Source organism: Propithecus coquereli, unplaced genomic scaffold (assembly GCF_000956105.1).
Source record: "Propithecus coquereli isolate 6110/MARCELLA unplaced genomic scaffold, Pcoq_1.0 Scaffold15, whole genome shotgun sequence".
Classification (NCBI taxonomy): Eukaryota; Metazoa; Chordata; class Mammalia; order Primates; family Indriidae; genus Propithecus; species Propithecus coquereli.
The window spans coordinates 5,240,809-5,259,218 of NW_012139413.1; the positions used below are offsets into that span (position 1 = coordinate 5,240,809).

Genomic DNA, 18,410 nt, shown 5'->3' on the forward strand with positions numbered 1-18,410 from the left:
ATCAAGGAAACCACTTATCTAATATCTGGATATTTTCTTATTCACATAGCTCTTATCATCAAATAGTTGACAACAGAAATAGTCTCTGAAATCATAACTTTAGAATACCATAACAAAATTGCTAAATGTAAAGAATTTCATCTCCATAAAAAATCATACATTAGTAATATAGAAAATTAAAAATTACACATTAATATGAAAGTTAATTTATCCTAATGTCTTAGTAAAGTTTGACTAAAAAGAGATTTCAAGAAGGAACTAGCCCTATTATAGAAAAAAAAAATCTCTGGCAATAAATGTTGTTCTAAAACAAATTCATCAAATTGAAAGTAAATGTGTCAAAGTCAACTGAGAGGCAAAACCAATTTAAAATTTTGAAATCTGATGAAGATCGTGTTGTCGAAACTACTGAGTGATAAGAGTTCCATTCTCCATTTGGGCAGGTGATTCTCAGGAATAAGAATTTAAAGATCAATTTAGTCTAAGAGTATTTCACAGGGCTTATTCCATTGATGTCTTGAGTAATGTGCTAATAAATACCTTTTTGTCTTTGTTTTTTGGCAAAGGAATTTGTGAAAAATCAATTTAATAATGTTCTTGGCACTAGGTGGAAAGTGGTCTCAAGTAAAAAGTTACAATGTGACTTACCAATTGGATGCTAAAAAAGTTAGAGAAATAGAGAAGCAAAAAAGTTTCCATGCCAAGAGACAAGCAACGCACTGCAGTAATTTCTTGGTAATCCTGTACACACTGCCCTTCCACTCATCTTTGTACTATAAAGGGAGAGTGACTTTCAAAAGCTCCTTTTATTTGTCAGGTAGCTAAAATTCAAGCGAGTGGCCAAGTTGGAAGTTATCCAAATTATCTTCCAATGAGGAAGACAAGAGTATTGGGTTGGGCAATTCCCTGGTAGTAAGGGTGGAAGGTGGACTTTGGTATTCCAGGAAAGGCAGGGAACGAAGAAGGTATCTAATCTATGGAGGAAACTGGGAGGCTGGACAAAGGCCCAGGGTCTCTCCCTACAGCTTTTCTCTGCTGGAATGGAAACACTGTGTGCATCTTTATTCTTTACCTACTCTTTCCTTCGTTAAAGTTATTCATCCTACAAAACAAGGGTGAGGTGAACTCAATATTATTGATCTGTGGGATGTTGTATTAAGATTTCAAGCTAATCACCATTTTGGAAATAAGGAATCTGAGTATAGGAGGGAGTTAAATTATTTATTTCAAGTTAGGGATATGGCCTATCTGTTTAGGGCCCTTCTCTTGGAAATTGTGCATTTTGTTCCATTTCTAGATTTTAATCTTAAGTAAGAAAAAAAGCATATTTTCTATTTCTTATTCCTCCTCCTTTTAATTCCCTGGAAGATAGCATTTTCCAGTCACTAATTAAGATGCCTAGCTAGTGGGCTCTTGACTGCGGACACCACTCGTACAATTTCAGAACACAAAAGGAATTCCTGTTTGAGATTTCTTTTTATGTTATTGTACAACTCAGATATTGCTATATAATTTTTTTACATATTTATGCTTAGGGAAAAGGTGAAATATATTTTTCCCAATTTTACAAATGAGCAAAGAAAACTGAATGAATTACCAATAATCACTGGGGAAACTGATGCTCAACACACTAAAACTCCTGGATACTCTCACAAGAAGGAAAAAAAGGAATTAAAAACAAAGGAAGTCCTCATAATCCTGGAAGAAAAGGTAGTTGTCTGGGTACAAACCAAACCAATGACTATATAAAAGTGAGAGGAAAAAAACTGTTCATGTCTAATTTCAAAAGACATTAAGAAAAATAAACGGTCAGTGCTTTGAAGTCTAAACCCAATTCCTTTTGAGAAAATCCTATTATACAAATACTGTAATAATAAATCTATCTCTACTTCTTAAAGTGGTCCAACTTTACCAAGACATTTCTAAGCTGACCATAACATTTTATTTTAATTTTCGAACTCTCCTGATGATAAGAATCACGTGAGCTATTTGGTAAATGCACATATTCCAAGCACAGATCTGGGTGGTCCCATAGAGATTAAGGACATATCCTATCCAGGCCCTTGACCTGTGATCAATGATTCTATCTGTTTAAGGACCTGAATGAATTTAAAATAGGTTTGTTTTATACTTATAAAGTATAAATTTATTATATATGTATATGTAAAAATAACTTTTTAATGTGCTTTTTGCCGATGGGATTTTTAATAGTTCTCACAATTATTGAAGAAAATACACAGATGCCAATCTAATTTCACAAATATGAGGTCAGGTTACATGGAGTGTGAAAGGAAAATGTTAGAGAAATAAAATATATCAAATTGTATCCTATGCTTGAATCATTTGGAGAATTCAGCTCTGGAGAGAATAATCTCCGTAGGCATCGAAAATGAGGGGAAAATCTATTCAGCCAGTTGCCAGAGAGGCCATTTCCTGTCCAAAGGAAATGTCTATAAAGCACTCAAGGATTTCTAAATACAATACGGCTTCACTCTGAAAAGATTTTTATGACTGGAAAAGTAATTAAAATGAACATTTTAACAATGTAAACATCCTTTGGTCAACATTAGAATCCAAAATGTAGTAACATACATGGAAAGAGAAGAGTGAACTCACCAAGTACTGTTCTAAAGCCAAAAGAAATAGTAAAAGTAAAGTCACAGGAAGGCAGAAAAGTAAAAGAAAAGGAAAATTATTGCATATGGGTATTAGACCACATTTTAATAATTCTCTATTAGAGAAAACAGCATGTCGGATTTCAGAGAATGCAATGGGAGGCAGCATTTTTAAAAACAATAGCAGTAGTATCCTTATTCATTGTATTATTTCAATGATACGAGTTCCCTGAGAGTTTCCGTGTTCTATTAATAGAAGGGGAGAAACCCCTCCTATTGTCCTTCTCTTGAGATCCTCTGGTTGAACTCAAATTCCTATTTTTCTGAGAAAACTCATTTCTAGGATCAAGAAGCTCCTTGAAGTCCATCGAACATTCCAGCCAAGCTGCTACAGAAGGCAGGCCATGGTTGGACCAAGGTCAGCTGTGTATGAAGGGAGCCAGCTGGATGCATATTTGGACCAGCCTCCGAATAATACGCTGCAGGAGGGCAGCTCCTGCTCCAGAAACTCTGCAGAGCCAGGGCACTCTCCCTTTCTCTCCAAAATACACCAAGGTCTTCCCTCTTTCTGTTTATGTGTTCATGTGGTGCCATTCTCTACATTAGAGGCCAAATACACTCTACCAACTCCTGAGTTCTGCACATACACAGTATGCATACATACAACCCCCACGGCAACACGGGTTATATATATGCAGACACAAATATAATAATCTAGTGTATTCTCAGTTATCCAGACCTCTGGATAATTGAAGACTAACCCTTTAGAAACATTCCCTCCGCCCCCCACCCCCCCTTCAAGGGCCTCTAAGAGGGCAGAGCTCATTGTTTGCTGACACTGCAAACTCCACTCCCTCCTGCTTGCCCGCTGTGTGCCTCCCAAGCTTAATCTCTGTGGCTCTTCTAAGCCCCACCACCTCTTTTCTCTCTTCTCGGATTTCTCAGAAATTTTTCCTTTCCCCAGCTTTTCCCATGCTTCTCACTTTCACATGAAAAGACAGGCCTTAGGAGGATGGCTGGAGCCCAGGAATTTGAGGTTGCAGTGAGCTGTGATGATGCCTCTGCACTCTAGCCCCAGGCAACAGAGCAAGACCCTGTCTCAAAAATAAAAAAAAAGAAAAAAGGAAAAAAGAAAAAAAAGACAGGCCTTTCACAGGCATCACAGGCCAATCAGATGGTGACCGCCCTGTGCCACATAATCTTTGGGCATTCAACTCTGCCCAACTGTTTTCATCACTTACTGCTCAACATTTGTTCTTTGGAGCTAGAAATGCTTTTTGGCATTATTCTTGAAGCCTGAGGAGAGAAGAGGGTTGATTTCTAGATAATCTAGCCTACAGTAGCATTTCAAGTTCATTTAAATTTACCGTTATAGACATATTAAGTTCTATTCAAAATTTTTAAAATAGCATCATATCACCGTAGACTGAATCCTTGCTGTCAAACCAATTTTGTATTCATTTAATTTATTTTAATTCAAGGAATAATGTACATGTGGATACAAGCACTTCTGTTAAAAAAATGATCCGAAATTTTGCTGTCAATTTACTACCTTACAAATTACTTCAAAGTTAAATCACTCACTAGTACTTACTGTGGCATGATAGTTTTTGTACATGGGCATTTTTAGTATCTTTGTCAAGTAATCTTCCAGTTGTTTCTGTAATGCAAATATTTTAGGTAATGGTTAACAGGGTCATATTTATTAAAAAACCAAACAGCAGTGACAATATGAGATCATCATTTCATCTTAACTTCTGTAAGTTATTCAATTATTGATTAATATAATCATTGGAAAAGGAATCCTGAATACCTTAAGGTGTGACTTCCATAGTTCTCTTGAACTATTATTTAAATCTCTTCTCGCTATTTAACTTTCTGCATGCTTAGGTTTTCTATGAACTGCTGACCAGCCCTGAGCTATATATTCTTTTAATCCTCCATAGCTATTAGAACAGGACTTGCCCATAGTAGGTAGTTTTAAATCATTTGTTGATTTTACCAAAAACTTGTATTTTTTTCTACTCTAACATTAAATTTACTGGAGGATATACTATATACTGCCTTTCAGGAAAAAAGGGAAGAAGTTAAAAGAAAAAACTTTTCCAGCAAAATGTACTTAATTTTATGTATTTTTAAATATGTTAAAATGTGTTTGTGTCTGTGTGTGTGTATGGGGAGGGGAGAAATAAAGCTTGGGGCTGTAGAGCAATATCTGTCAATCATATTGACCATGATACAAAATCCAACATCTTTTTGCTGAGTCACTAAGTGTTAACAGCCATAGTCATTTTCAGTTGAACTCACATACGTGCACATACTAACCCCAAACTGTGTAATTTTATATGTCTAGGTACCTTGGAAAATACTTGGTCCAGACTCCTGAAAAGATTTTAAACAAGATGACAACCACAAAGGAGAAATCAAACATTCTCTTTGAAACATGAAAGTTTCAGATTACAAAACAGAGCTAACAAAAATTAACAGATTACTTGTTAATTTTCTAGTAAAAAAAAGAAAATCTTCCACCCTATACAGAGCCAGTCACTGAAGCGGAGCGGGCAGAAGTGTCCCTCCTCCTGTGCCTTCTGTCCTGGTGCTCCGTATGTCCGTGCTCCCTCCCGCCCTCCTCAGACCCAGACTGTCCCATCCACAGTTCAGGAATGAGGTTTTACATATATTTCAGATGAGTTACTACAGATACTGAAGCAAATGTATGGAATTATATGATTTTAAAAGGTAGATCTCAAAACCCACAACAATGAGTTCAATCTTTGACTCACAACAAGCCCAGGAGGTTCCTGCAAGGAGGGCAGCTTCTTCACAACTTAAGCTCTAACAAAGAACACTCTTCCTCTTCTAGAAAAATGCAGTCTCTCCATGACTTAGGGAAGAAGGGGATGTCTAAGCAGTTCCAGAAAAACCAAACCAGGCTGAGTGATTGAGCAGTGAGTGGGAGAAGTTGCAGCCAGACCTACTCCACCTCTCGGTAGATGATGTGTTTCTACAGCGCTGCATACAGTGCTGCAAAATTATGTTCAAAACAACAGAACAGTGAAAGGACTTACCCTTCTACCAGAGAATTGTTCTTCTCTAATCTGGTTTTCAGATGAACGGGGCAAACTGGGCATCTCTCGGGGCTCCTCCCCCTTTAACATTTTAACATTTTGTCTTCTAAATGTGTGTCTAAAACACGCACATACAATGCAAATATTTATTAGATTATTTTTGGACTGCGATTTTTGTAATATTTTTCATGATATGGCTTATTTTTAAAAGAGCCTATTTAATTAAAAATATCTACCAACAATGGACTAGTTAGATTATAATATGAATGAAACACACTTTCCATCCAACTTATATACCAGGATAACTTTATAATTAATTCTGAAACAGTTACCTTCTGGTGGGAATGGGGATTCGGATAAAGGCTTTGTACTTAAGCAGCTCTCTGTGAAATTCTTGAAAGTGCTTGAATTTCCTCTTAACTTGCCATTTAAATTCTCCATGTGTTAATTCAATAGTATAAAGATTGATACTTGGTAGCTACAGTGATAAATAAAAATCGTTGGTATTTTAGATAACAACAAAAATTCCAAAGCTCTCAATGAACAACAGTTAATTAATAAGTAACATGGAAGTATACTTAAGTCTAGCTTACTTATTTTATGTAAGTACTTAAGCAATTTTTTTCAAAAACAACTGATTACATAAATAATATTCTCTTAAATGTTCACCCGATTAATTACCTAAGACAAATTTTGAATCACAACAAAGACAAAGACAAACTACTACAAATCCTATCCCTCTAACATACATGCACATACCTGAAACCAGAAACCAGGTAAAGGAGACAATGAGTGAAGACCCTAGTTAGCCTTCAGGGGTCTAGTCCACAAACATAAGGCGTGAACAGGCAATTGGTGGGGGTGACAGAGAAGCAGGAGGCAATGGATGCTAGGAACACTATATTGGCCCTTTTTGTCCTTCACAAATGGCATGACATGCCTCTTCCCCTTCTACTTCTGAAACACATTTCAAGGTCCAGCCTTGCCCCCCTACCTTGAGGCAGCACTGTGTTCAGGAAGGGTAGGTGGAGGAACGTGCCGTAGTAATGAGTATATATGGCATACTTGTATAATATAATATTACATATTATTATTAAATCCTTATAACAAACCTATAAGATAAGCACTACTATACCCATTATTCAGATGAGGAAACTGAGAAACAAAGGTTGAATAACTTTCTCGAGATCACAAAGCAAAGACTGGAATTAAACCATGCAGTCATGCTCTAGAGTCTGTGCCTTTAACCCCACACATTATTGCCTCTCAATCTAAAAGCTGGTCGGCAAAGTAAGAAGACAAAGGTCATTTTAGAGAACTTCCAGGCTAGGTTGTGCTCAGTGGTGTATCAGGGAGACATGGACACAACTCATAAGAAAAGCCCAAGGCAAAGGCTGGACATCACCGTGGGAGTAATTGGGAGTCAGCACACGTACAGGTAAGTCAGGACAGTATCCGGCAAAACTATCAGGAAAACAGGGCAGCACAAGCCACCTTCCAAATTGCAAGGAGGCAGGGAAGGCAAAGCCTGCCCGACAGGAGGTTATTATTATTATTGGCTGAGGCAGCAGACAATAGTGGCCTTACTCTACCAGGGTTAGAGCTTAACCTGAAGGGACAAAGGCCACCACCCTGCAGCAACGTTGACAACGCCTTCAGACTTGACAAGTGTGAAATCCAGGCAGGAACTGAGCAAACATAACTACCCAATAGCTTCTCCGACTCCAGTCCATTTCAAAGGGCATAGCTGTGCCTGTTGGAGACGTTTTACTCCAGCACCTTTTCAGTGTCCAGTGAAAAAACATTTGAACGAGGACTAAGGGCTGGGGTTCTAGGAGCAAGTCACAGAGGCAGCGTATGCCAGCAGAATTCTCTTAGCAGTACTTCTGGGTAACGGCACTGGCCGATCCAGCATCCTGGCTTTTTTTTTTCTTTTAAGAGCCAGGTAACACCAACATTTTCTTGCTAAACACGCATTAGCAACACTAAACTTTTCCTTGACTTATACCTGCCGTTCTAGGTGGAATGAACATGCCTCAGGTATCCAAATGAAACAGAAAATTGGGGAGAGAAGAGGATTAGGAGAGGCACTTTGCAACTTATTAAACCGATAAGTTGCCTTAAATGTCTTTTAAAAACAAAGAGTATTGTCCAGAATGAAAGAAGAGGAGTATGAGAATAAAGATAAAATGGGAAGGAAGCAAAACTTGGGAGGTGATAAGGACTTAGAAGTGATAGAAAAACAAACAAAAACCTAAAAAATATGGTCATAGCTAGGAAGAAGGAAAATGAAGGCAATTTACTAATCCACATATACTGACAAATAAAAAGGGAGACCATAAACGCTGACCCTTGTTGTAGATGTCAAGCGTTCCACTTCCAGAACTTGTGCTTTTATTGGACAGCCGGAGAGATACGTCTGTATATTAGGCTCCTTAAATCCTTGAGTGTTATAGATAGCAGAGAAAGGGATATACACTAAAAAATAAGTAAATAAAGTTATTGCAATATGTGATATCAGCATAACTTGCCTTTTAGAGGCATTCTTTTAACAATCATAATGTGTTAAAACAAGTAAGCCTCTTATAAAACTATCTCACCCCAGTGTTATGATATGATACCTGCAAGGAATACCAATCATTTGCTGGTTATTTCAAATTTGTGCTCTGCCAGCCAACCCCAATGAACTCTTTTCTTCCTCCTCAGATCATCAGTCTTTACCTTCCTGTGTCTTGGGATCGCCGGGAGACACATCATATTCCACCTCCTCTCCCTCAAAGTGGAGTTCCCGCGTGTCCAGATTTTCTATCAGATTACTCATGTCGGCAGCAATTTTCTGCAGTGCAGAGGTATTTACCCTTGGCTCATTTTTCAGCGACATGTTAACTTTGGATAGAGTAAAAGCAGAGGGACTAGGAAAGAAGAAAAGGGTTACAAAGGCTTTTTATTTTGGTCAAATAAACCCCTACTACCCAATTTGAATCTAGGCTTAGGTACAGCAGAGGGAAGCAAGTCAACTAGCTCTGGGTGAGCCTCAGTTATCCCAATCTTTTTTTTTTAAGACAGGGTCTTGTTCTGCCACCCAGGCTAGAGTGCAGTGGCATCATAATAGGTCACTGCAACCTCAAACTCCTGGGCTCAAGCGATCCTCCTGCCTCAGCCTCCTAAGTAGCTTGGACTATAAGCGTGTGACACCCACCTGGCTAATTTTTCTATTTTTCATAGAGACAGCGTCTCACTCTTGCTCAGGCTGGTCTCAAACTCCCAGCCTCAAGCAATCCTCCTGCCTCGACCTCCCAAAGTGCCAGGATTACAGGCGTGAGCCACCATGCCCAGCCCAATCTTTTAATTGATGTTCCTGTTCAACATTTAAAGGATTCATAGCTTGTACATTAAAATGGAATAAAGCACTTAACTTCAAACAAGAAAGGAAAAGAAACACCATAGTGAATAAATGCCAACATTTCTCTCATCCAATTTTATTAACTTGGGTAAGTGAGGAGAGATTCCAGGGAGATTGGTTTGGGAATGCTTATTCAGAGAAAGAAATTGATCCTTACCTGTAATAAATACAGATAAAGACAAAGTATCGTGTAAAATAAGCAACTCTAAATATTTCCTAAAAAAAATTTAGGGTATTTCATATATCTCAACATGCAGATTTAGAAATATTTTTATGACAGCATAACCTTTCTACATTTTCTCTGTAGGTAATATTCCAAGCAAAGTGTATATTACCTCTTTGAGATGTGAGATTTTGGCCACGACTTTGCATGAGGTATACTGACGTACATGTCTTGAAAAGAAAATGATTAATACACCTGTTCTGAAAAATACCTGAGGTGCTAGAATTATACTTCTCTCCTATTTTAAGGAAAACTGGTTCTATTTCATTCTGACATTTAATAACACAAGTCGTTGCACATCAGTACTCAAGGCAGAAGAGTTCATATAGATTTTATTTTTCATGTAAAATAATGAGACTTAAGCTTTGCATGCTGTCATCAGAGTTGGATGAAAAGTCTATATTGCCTGATGTAGAAATAATCTCTCTATTACAGCCAGGCCGTAAAACGAAAGGACTCTCAGACCAATAACTCTTTGGCACATGTTCATCTATGACTACGAATCACAGATATTTACTGAGCGTCCACCATGTGTGAGATGCAATGGACGAAAATGTGAAGACGAATGAGGAGGGTGGGACCCTGTGATTGAGGAGCGCCTGATGTGGGTGAGGGAAATAAGCTACATAACCCCACGTTCATCCCTGGCCTCTTCCCAGGTCTTGAGCTTCCTGAGAATGGAATATGCTGAGGGAGAACACTTAGCTGGGTTCTCTCCCACAGGTGCTATGGAAAAGCTGGGTGGCTATGTGGGAAATGCTAACTAAGAAAGAGTCTTAGGCAAACGTGGGCAGCCCTTACCATAACTCAACAGGTCTGTATAACCTGTCCTGCTATGTCTGCTAGGAGAAGACCTTGTTTGCAAATTCAAAGATAGAAGTGAAGGAGGCCGGTCCTGGTTGGCCAGATATATGTATATTGCACAAAAACAAGTATTGTTGCCTTGCTGTCAACATTGGTAGACTCGTCAACCTGGATCTCGTACCATGGTGACTCATTAATCCTCTCTAACAATTGTGCCTCAATATCCTCTATTTCATCAATTCATTTAGTTACAGTGCTAGCCAAAAGAGGAACATGTGCCACCTTTTGAACTGCAGCCTCTCCTAAAAGTTCATAGTAAATGTCCTTAGCAGCAGGCAGGATCAACTCTTCACCAATAGTAAAGGGCTTCTTAGCTTCAGCAATGCGGTTAGCCACTAAGCATGATGCTCTCAGTGCAGACACAGTTGATGAAGTGGTGGCCTTCAATAATTGCTTCTGTTCTTCGTGTTCACTTTTTTCCTTTTGAAAAACTTGAAAGACTTGTATTTTAATGCAGGGTGCTTGGTATCCATGTGGCAAAGCAGTTTTAAAGGTTTCATGGCTTCATTGGACAGTTGGCCACCACATATTATAAAAATCGGACTTAGAGAATGTGAATCACCTGTTGCAATGAACCCATAATTTAAGTAGGACTCTTGGTATTTTCTTTTAAATGCAGCATCATTTTGTTGGCAGTCTTAGAGTCTTCTGCTGTCTCATCGTTGGGTCTTTCCCCCTTTTCAAAGAAGCTCTCAAGCGATGTTTGTTTTTTACTCATTTTTGCTAGGGTTAGCTTGTGGGCTTACCAAAACTGTAACTGAGGCAAGTACGCAGTGCAGGAGAGAGGCGTGGGTGGAATAGGTAAATAAAATATTGGGCGGGCCATGCATGGACTAAAATAAGTGTTAAGTTCTGACTTAAAGCCTGCCACCAGATGCAGATATACAATTACAGTACATCAACTCACTTGCCACCATAAAGCCTGCCACCAGATGCAGCTTGTCACTTGCCACTCACTGATAGGGTTTTGATATGAGCCCGCAAGCAATTTTATATGGTCTCTGCACAGTCAAACCTCTCTGCTAATGATAATCTGTATTTGCAGCCACTCCCCAGTACTAGGGTCATGCCTTGGCTCTACCTCAGATCATCAGGCATTTGATTCTGACATAGAACGCACAACCTAGCTCCCTCGCATATGCAGTGTACAGTAGGGTTCGTGCTCCTATGAGAATCTAATGCCACCAGTGACGTGACAGGAGGCGGAGCTCAGGCCGTGATGCCAGCAATCGGGAGTGGCTGTAAATACAGGTGAAGCTTCCGCTAGCTGCTCACCTCCACTGCTCACCTCCTGCTGTGTGATCCAGTTCCTAACAGGCCACGGATTGGTACCTGTCCGTGGCCAGGGGGCTGGGGACCACAGCTGTACAAGGTCACACAGTTAGTAAATGGTAGAGAAGAGATTTGAATTCAGGTTTCTCTGACCCAAAGGCCAGTGTTCTCAACCACAGGCTTTATCTTACTGTCTATTTTTTGTAGATACATAAGTACCCTGGAATAGACAGAAGTATTAAGATAAACAAGTACCCTGGGGCAAGACCCTTTAGGAGCTAACTCTAATGCAAAGAAATGGACTCCTGCAGCTCAGACATCACAGGATGAAGCCATGGAAACTCCCAAGGTCTTGGTTTCCTCATCTGTAAATTAAGGAGTCTGTGCCATTTCATCTTCAAGGTCCCTTTAACACTAAAATCCTAATTGTAGATAAAAGATGCCATAAAATTGTTCAGCCTCCCCTTATAATTTAATTTCCTTAACTCTTCCCCTATCCCAAGAAATTAATCCAAATAATTTTGCATTCTTGTAAGAAAAGCAAGCGGCGGAATATTTTTCTAACCTGGGCAATTTAATTAAGGTCTCTTTTCAGCCTCCATGGAGAAGCCATTGACTTTGGTCACAATTAAAATATTTATTTCTTTTCCTCTTATTCAACAAACACTTATTAGATGCCAACCATGAGTCAGATTTTGCTTTATTTAAAATATAAGGTAATGAAAAATTTAGAGGAAATGAGACAAGGAAAAACAAGTATGAAATTACATCATATCATTGTTGCTTGTTAATTTTTAAAGACTTTAGGTATTTTTGTATTGATTAAATAGACTATGGTTAACCTTGCCAACCTTCTTAGGTTAGTGATGAAAAACGAGGGTTACTTGAAATGACGTTCCTTTTGGACAAAGTGCTAATGTTAAAAATGCGTGTTAATTTTAAGATATACAGAGACCAACCTAAACATTGTAAGATAAATTAGGATAAATAGTACAGAGCCAGTGGATCAAGCTTAAATAAATATCTTATTTCAGATAGAGAGAAAAGAACTATGTTAAATTTAAAGAAGAAAAGAAACAAAGAAAGATTCTTATCATTTATCAACAAGTGTTTGTCATGTGCTAAATACAATTTTAGTACCATTATGTTGTTTAGTACTCACCATGACCCTATCTGGTAGGTGTGATTATTCTGAGAGATTTAGCTAAGTAACTTATCCGAGGTCACTCAGCTTGCATCGGTGTGGAGTTTATAATGCAGATTTGTCTGGCTCTAAAATCTTATGGCCTTGGTTATAGAGTTTCATAATTATTGATTTTCTTTGATGGGCTTGTATGTCTATAAATTTAAATTAATCTTTTATATAAAGTTTAGGTTCTGTAACAACAAAAGATTTAATCACCTCGATTATCTAATCACCATACCTTGGAAGGGATCATATTAATCGCACAGTTATTACAATTATGAAAACAACATATCTCAATAGTGTCCTGAATTTCTTCTTAGCCTTTTTTTATGGTTCATAATATTGTATAAGATCACATGAAACTTCATGGACCCAAAGGGTTTGCAGATTTGTTCATGCTTTTGTGAAGACTTTACCATTTAATTATAGAAAACGAATCAAGTGATTTGCCCATCTCTGCCTTCACTCGCATCCCTGGCTGTTTTGTGCTGACTTTTCATCCAACAATTGAATTGCTGGTTTCATTCTTGAGTATCAAGCTGTAAGACCATCTACACTCCTACATTGTCAAATCTTCATTTATTAGTCAATGTTTTCTTTCATCTAAAATAATCTATAATGGGAGTGAGCAGCTGCCACAGTTATAGCCTATCTTAACCAGCAATGGGATAAGGCCTGCAGTGTTTACACTTGAGTAATGTAATTGATTTTGTTACCTCCTTATAAAATTACACTGCAAGATCATTATCTCTCTCGGTATCAAGAAGAGATGGTGCCATGGAGAGATAAGAGCAGCTGTGTTTTATTTCCGTTTGCATCTGTATCTGGGAAGAAAATAATGGTTTTTTTTTCTGATTTTGAATACTAGAATTAAAAATCTTTGCAGGGAACATTTAATGACCTCTAGTTATTCAGTGATGAAATCAGAGAAATCTAGAGTTTTCTTCTGATATCAATTTTCAACAAGATTGGGAAGTAGAACATCAAAGAGAAGCAGATATTTTCCTTTTTAGATAGCAAATACATAAACATTGCCTTAGCCAAAATACAATAATAATATTATCAGCTGTAATTATTGGTATTAAATATTAACGTTAGCTAATATTTGCTAAATATATACTACATGCCAGGCACTATATAAAGAGGTTAATTTCATGATCTCATTTAATCTTCACAATAACCTTAGGAGCTGAGCCCCATTGTAACCCACATTTTTAAGATGAATAGCTTAGAGAAGGTAGGAAACTTGCTCAGGGCTACAGGGCTGGGAAGTGATGGAGCTGGTGATCAACTTTGTTGATCTGACTTCAAAGTCCAGCTATTTAACAAACCAGAGGTGGGATGGTGTGGGAGGAGGGATGGTCACTGGGAGACTTTTACTCCTTACTTTATGTATTCTTAAAGTAAAGCAATTTAAAAAGGAACAACAGCAACAACAAAAACCAACATTCATTCTGTGAAAACAATTGTGATTTACTTCCTGCTTCCTTTCTAACATAGCATGCAAAGTTCCTTCATTTTTTTCTATCTGCTATTTGTACTTACCAAGAGAAATAAATGCAATGGATTCCTAACCCAAAAATCATCATAATATATGAATGTGAAATGAATTATGATTACATTGTTTAAAACCAAACTGAGTCATTGAGATATCTTGTTTTCTCATTTTTCATTATGATGAAATTAGAAGATCCATAATCTATAACCCTCCAAGACATATCATATGCCAATTATTTATCTGGAAATGACTCGATACTCCTTGAAATACAAAAATCATAAATGCGTATTCAAGTACTAAACTGCATCCCTTAGTGATATAGTGAACCTTAGGTAAATATTTTTTGAGTTTAGCTGACTTTAAATAAAGTAAATGTGTATTACCATATTTTGCATGCCAGGCTATATGTTTTGAGAAAATACACTTGAAAAAAATCCTCTTGATGTTTACTTTGATCTTTGAATTTTTTTAAAAAAGAACATCATTTCCACAATTATCAACGGAGGGCCTATTATGTACCTTCGACAGAAAATTAAATGTCAGTGGTGTAAGGGAAAGGTCAGATGACCCACAACCATTCTACCCTCAGTGTAACCTGGGCAAGTGCCAGCCCCAGGGTTTCAGTGTCCCATGTGCAAAATGGAAACAGTGCCGTGTTCCCTCCCTCAGGATGCTGTGAGAAGCAAATGTCACCATCAATATACACCTAAAGGCAAAAATAATTTTGGTTGCTAGTATCTTCTTTAATTCTATTAAAAGGTGACCCCTCAAAAAATAATCTCAGGAGAATTTCTTTTATTTTAGTATTTTTCAGGGACGACAGACTAGCAAGTATGCTGCCTTTCACCAGGATTAATATCCTATCCAGAAGCCGACATTCTGGCGAGGCTACTCTAAGAATGGGTCTCTCTCATTCGACCAATTCTGATATTTCTGGATTATACTACTAATTGTAGAAACCGGTAAGCCTTCCCCTGCAAAAATAATCACAGAAGGCATTAACCAGTCAAATCCAGTTAATGCCCTTCCTTTTCCTTGCAAGTCTCCCTGGCCTCAGCCCGCCTGCTCTCCCCAACTAGTTGTGCAATTCTTACTTTGCACCTCCATAGTATTGTCCACTTGTTTCCACTACAGTGGCTTCTGCTCCCTTTGGGGTCCAGCCCCCTTTGTGACGTTGATGAAACCTATGAACCCACAACCCCAGAAAAAAATGAACATGAGCTCACAAACATCATTTTGCATATATTTTCATAGGTTTGTGGATGTCCCCTCAAGACCCTTAGGATAAGAAGCCATGTCCACTGAGCTGCAATTAGGTGCTCATGTGCTGATAAGCCCATCTTCCCACTAGACAGAGCCACTCCTGGGGGGCTAGAGCCATGACTGTTCACCACATACACCTAGCTGAGCACCTGCTCTGCAGAGATTTGTTGACGAAGTGACTTAATCAGTGAGCTGTCCACAGAGAAACCCGCCAGCTCCAGGTACCCAGTGAATGCCACAAAAAGATACTATTTCTCTCATATATCACGGATACTCTCAAATGTGAGAGCCTTCTGGTTGAGACAACCCCCGAGAGGAGTGCAACACATAAGAAACAGGCTGCCGAAGTAATCACAACTCTCAGCAAGCTGCTACCGACTCTTCTTGTGTACCAGGCTTTTGCTGAGAGCTTTTCGTGCACCATCGCAAGTCATCCCCACGACAACTTCATGAGGAGGCACTACCATTATTCCCACCTTACAGATAACGAGACAGTCGGTGCGAGGCAACAGTCAGAAAGTCAGTAAGCCAGCTCTCAGCCCAGCTCTGGCAGACCATAAAGCCACACACCTGTTCTGCCTCTGTCTTCCACCTGTGCCAAGAAAAGGCCCTACTATGATGTGAAATCACACAACCCCTCTTACTGTCCATAGCCTATGAGTCCAGCCTGCCATTATGTCTGTGGTTCTAAGACAGAAGTTTTCTTCCCAACACTGTCTTCCCTCTGAGCGCCACATCGGTCTGATCTCAAGACCCCCAAAGCCCAGCAATCTTCCACTTATCCTTCTCTCCTGGTTTCTTATCAAACGCTCCATTTGGCCTAACACTAAAGCTGCTTTTCTCCTTGAGGTATCCAGATCGGTGCTAAATAATCTGGACTCACTGTGCCCGCAGAACAGGAGTTGAAAGCCATGTCCTCCTTTTTCCCAGCTAAAAACCAAATCTTAAATGATATAAAGCAAAATGTTTACATGGTTCCTAAAATTTCTGTAATCTCTGCCATTAGCTAATCTTGTCAACTGGTATCATATTAATATGTTATTAGGATACTTCTGATAATGATCCCTCACAGCCACTTTTAATATTAACCCAAGAAAACCAGGGCTGCTTTCTGACACGGAGCAACAAACAAATTCCACAAGATGTCGTTGTTTCCAGAAAAGACCACCTTGCAGACGGCTGTTTCATTACCCCAGTACTGAATTAGGATATAACTCACATCTTTTTAGCATGAAAATCATTTCCTGATTCTCTTGATTTTCTCTAAATCCTTTGACCTCCTTGGATGGCCTCTTAAAAACATCCAAGGCATCTGTTCTCTGCCATGAGCTTTCTTAGTCATTTCCTTTGATATGTCCTAAATTTAAATATTATCCTCTTTGCAGTGGTACTGGCTTCTTTTAGTCTATCTTAGTTATATCTTGGAATCCAAACTTTGTTTCCAGAGGCAAATACAAGTATTAAGGGAAATTGACATCTATTTCAAGTATCGGTGGTTAGGAAAATATTATCTGTCATTCATTGAGTGCCCACACTGAAAAGCACATTGCATGTATTACTTCTAGTCCTCCCAACAATCTCATTTTTAGAATCGAGGGTATGGGGCCACAGGAGCTTATGGAGGCTGCATAGTTGTGAGTGGCAGGACAGGACCCAGTGCGTGGGCTCCCTGGGTGCGCTTCGTCCCGCCTGCCTCCCTGGCCTCTGCTCAAGATCTCTGTCACCACCATTCTCACCTCTTCTCCTAACACCACCAGCCCCATCCCAGCCTCTCAGCCTCCTCCGGGGTGAGGGCAGGGCTTCAGCGCAGCCTTCAAGGCAGGCAGACTTCACTCACCTCCGACCAGACCCTCAAAGGCACTGGCTCATCCTAACATGCCGTGCCGGGAGTGCGTAATCTCGCTTCCTCGGGAGTCGTGTGTGTCGGGGGTGTGGGGAGTTGTAGGGAGAGCACAGGCAATCAAGTCACACAACCTGTGAGACTGCAGCTAGCTAAGTTGCTGGCAGATGCATGCCTCTCTCCTCTCTTCCTCGCCCTGACTGTGATGAGCACACTGGTACCACACATAGCCTGTGTGGAAGACGCCCTGTGTGATGGAGCAACAGGCTGCTTTTCTTGTGAAGCTATGGCCAGCCAGACAACCCACCGCCTTGCATTCTCCCCTGCCTCTCTCCTCTTCACCTCTCACTTTTGCTACTCCCAGGAAAGCCTACCACGCAACCTTCGCTCAGGCTCTATGCAGGAAACTTGGGCTAGGAAGGAGTTGGAACAGGATTCCAAGGATCACAGTTTTTTTGCTTTTTTTTCACTGAATCATCCTGCCTCCAGAAGAAATCGATTTTGTGTTGAAGTTAACGGTAATGACATAAAGTAAATTTGCATCTTTCTTACTATGTGCCAGGCAGTGACCCAGGTGCTTTGCATGCGTTAACTTAATCTGTCCTTACAACAGACCTATGAAGTAGCTGGTATTATTATCCCCTTTTTATAGGCAAGGAAGCTGAAGGCACGGACAGGTTAAATGACTTGCTCAATCTCACAACCATCTGATGGGAGTTAACTATCTAATTTGCTCCTATTTTTGCCTTAACTAACCTGGGCAAAATCACTGTAGTTAGTGGTCAGCTTCCTCATCTAAAAACTGAAAATAAAAATATCTTAATTAGGACTTTATAATACTATAAGAAAAACTCCTCTCTCAGCATCACTAAATGTTGGAAAAAAACAACACAGTCTAAACGACCCCACCCAGAAGATAAAAACTCAGCCCAACTGTCAAAGGCATTTAGGTGAGGATCTGAGCCAACACCTAAGAAGATTTATTCCTTCCTCTATTAATGACAATGTACATTATAAACATCTGTATTTGCAGAGAAAACATGAGACAACCATTCCTAATTTCAGAACCTGTTAATAAATTCATTAGATGTGAGTGAGATACTTTGTATAATCACTGGATTAAATTAAGAAGGCTCTCAAAGGGAAAATTCTTCTTTATAAAAAGAAAGGTGGTTAAG

The 18,410-nt window shown here is 39.2% G+C and overlaps 1 protein-coding gene across 2 annotated transcripts in view; it reads right to left on the minus strand.

Moving 5' to 3' along the window:
- PLD1 (phospholipase D1, phosphatidylcholine-specific) overlaps positions 1-18,410 on the minus strand; it is a 166,258-nt gene that overhangs the window by 122,418 nt on the left and 25,430 nt on the right. The window contains exons 2-6 of one of the 2 annotated variants that reach the window (XM_012640228.1): positions 8,405-8,595; positions 8,034-8,161; positions 6,016-6,161; positions 5,684-5,801; positions 4,210-4,275 (exon numbers count right to left, since the gene is read on the minus strand). In XM_012640228.1, coding sequence (XP_012495682.1) covers positions 4,210-4,275; positions 5,684-5,801; positions 6,016-6,161; positions 8,034-8,161; positions 8,405-8,564 — 618 coding nt within the window. In that variant the 5' untranslated portion in view covers positions 8,565-8,595. Of the gene's footprint in view, positions 1-4,209; positions 4,276-5,683; positions 5,802-6,015; positions 6,162-8,033; positions 8,162-8,404; positions 8,596-18,410 lie in introns of those variants that run through there. The other variant, XM_012640227.1, reaches the window with a different exon arrangement.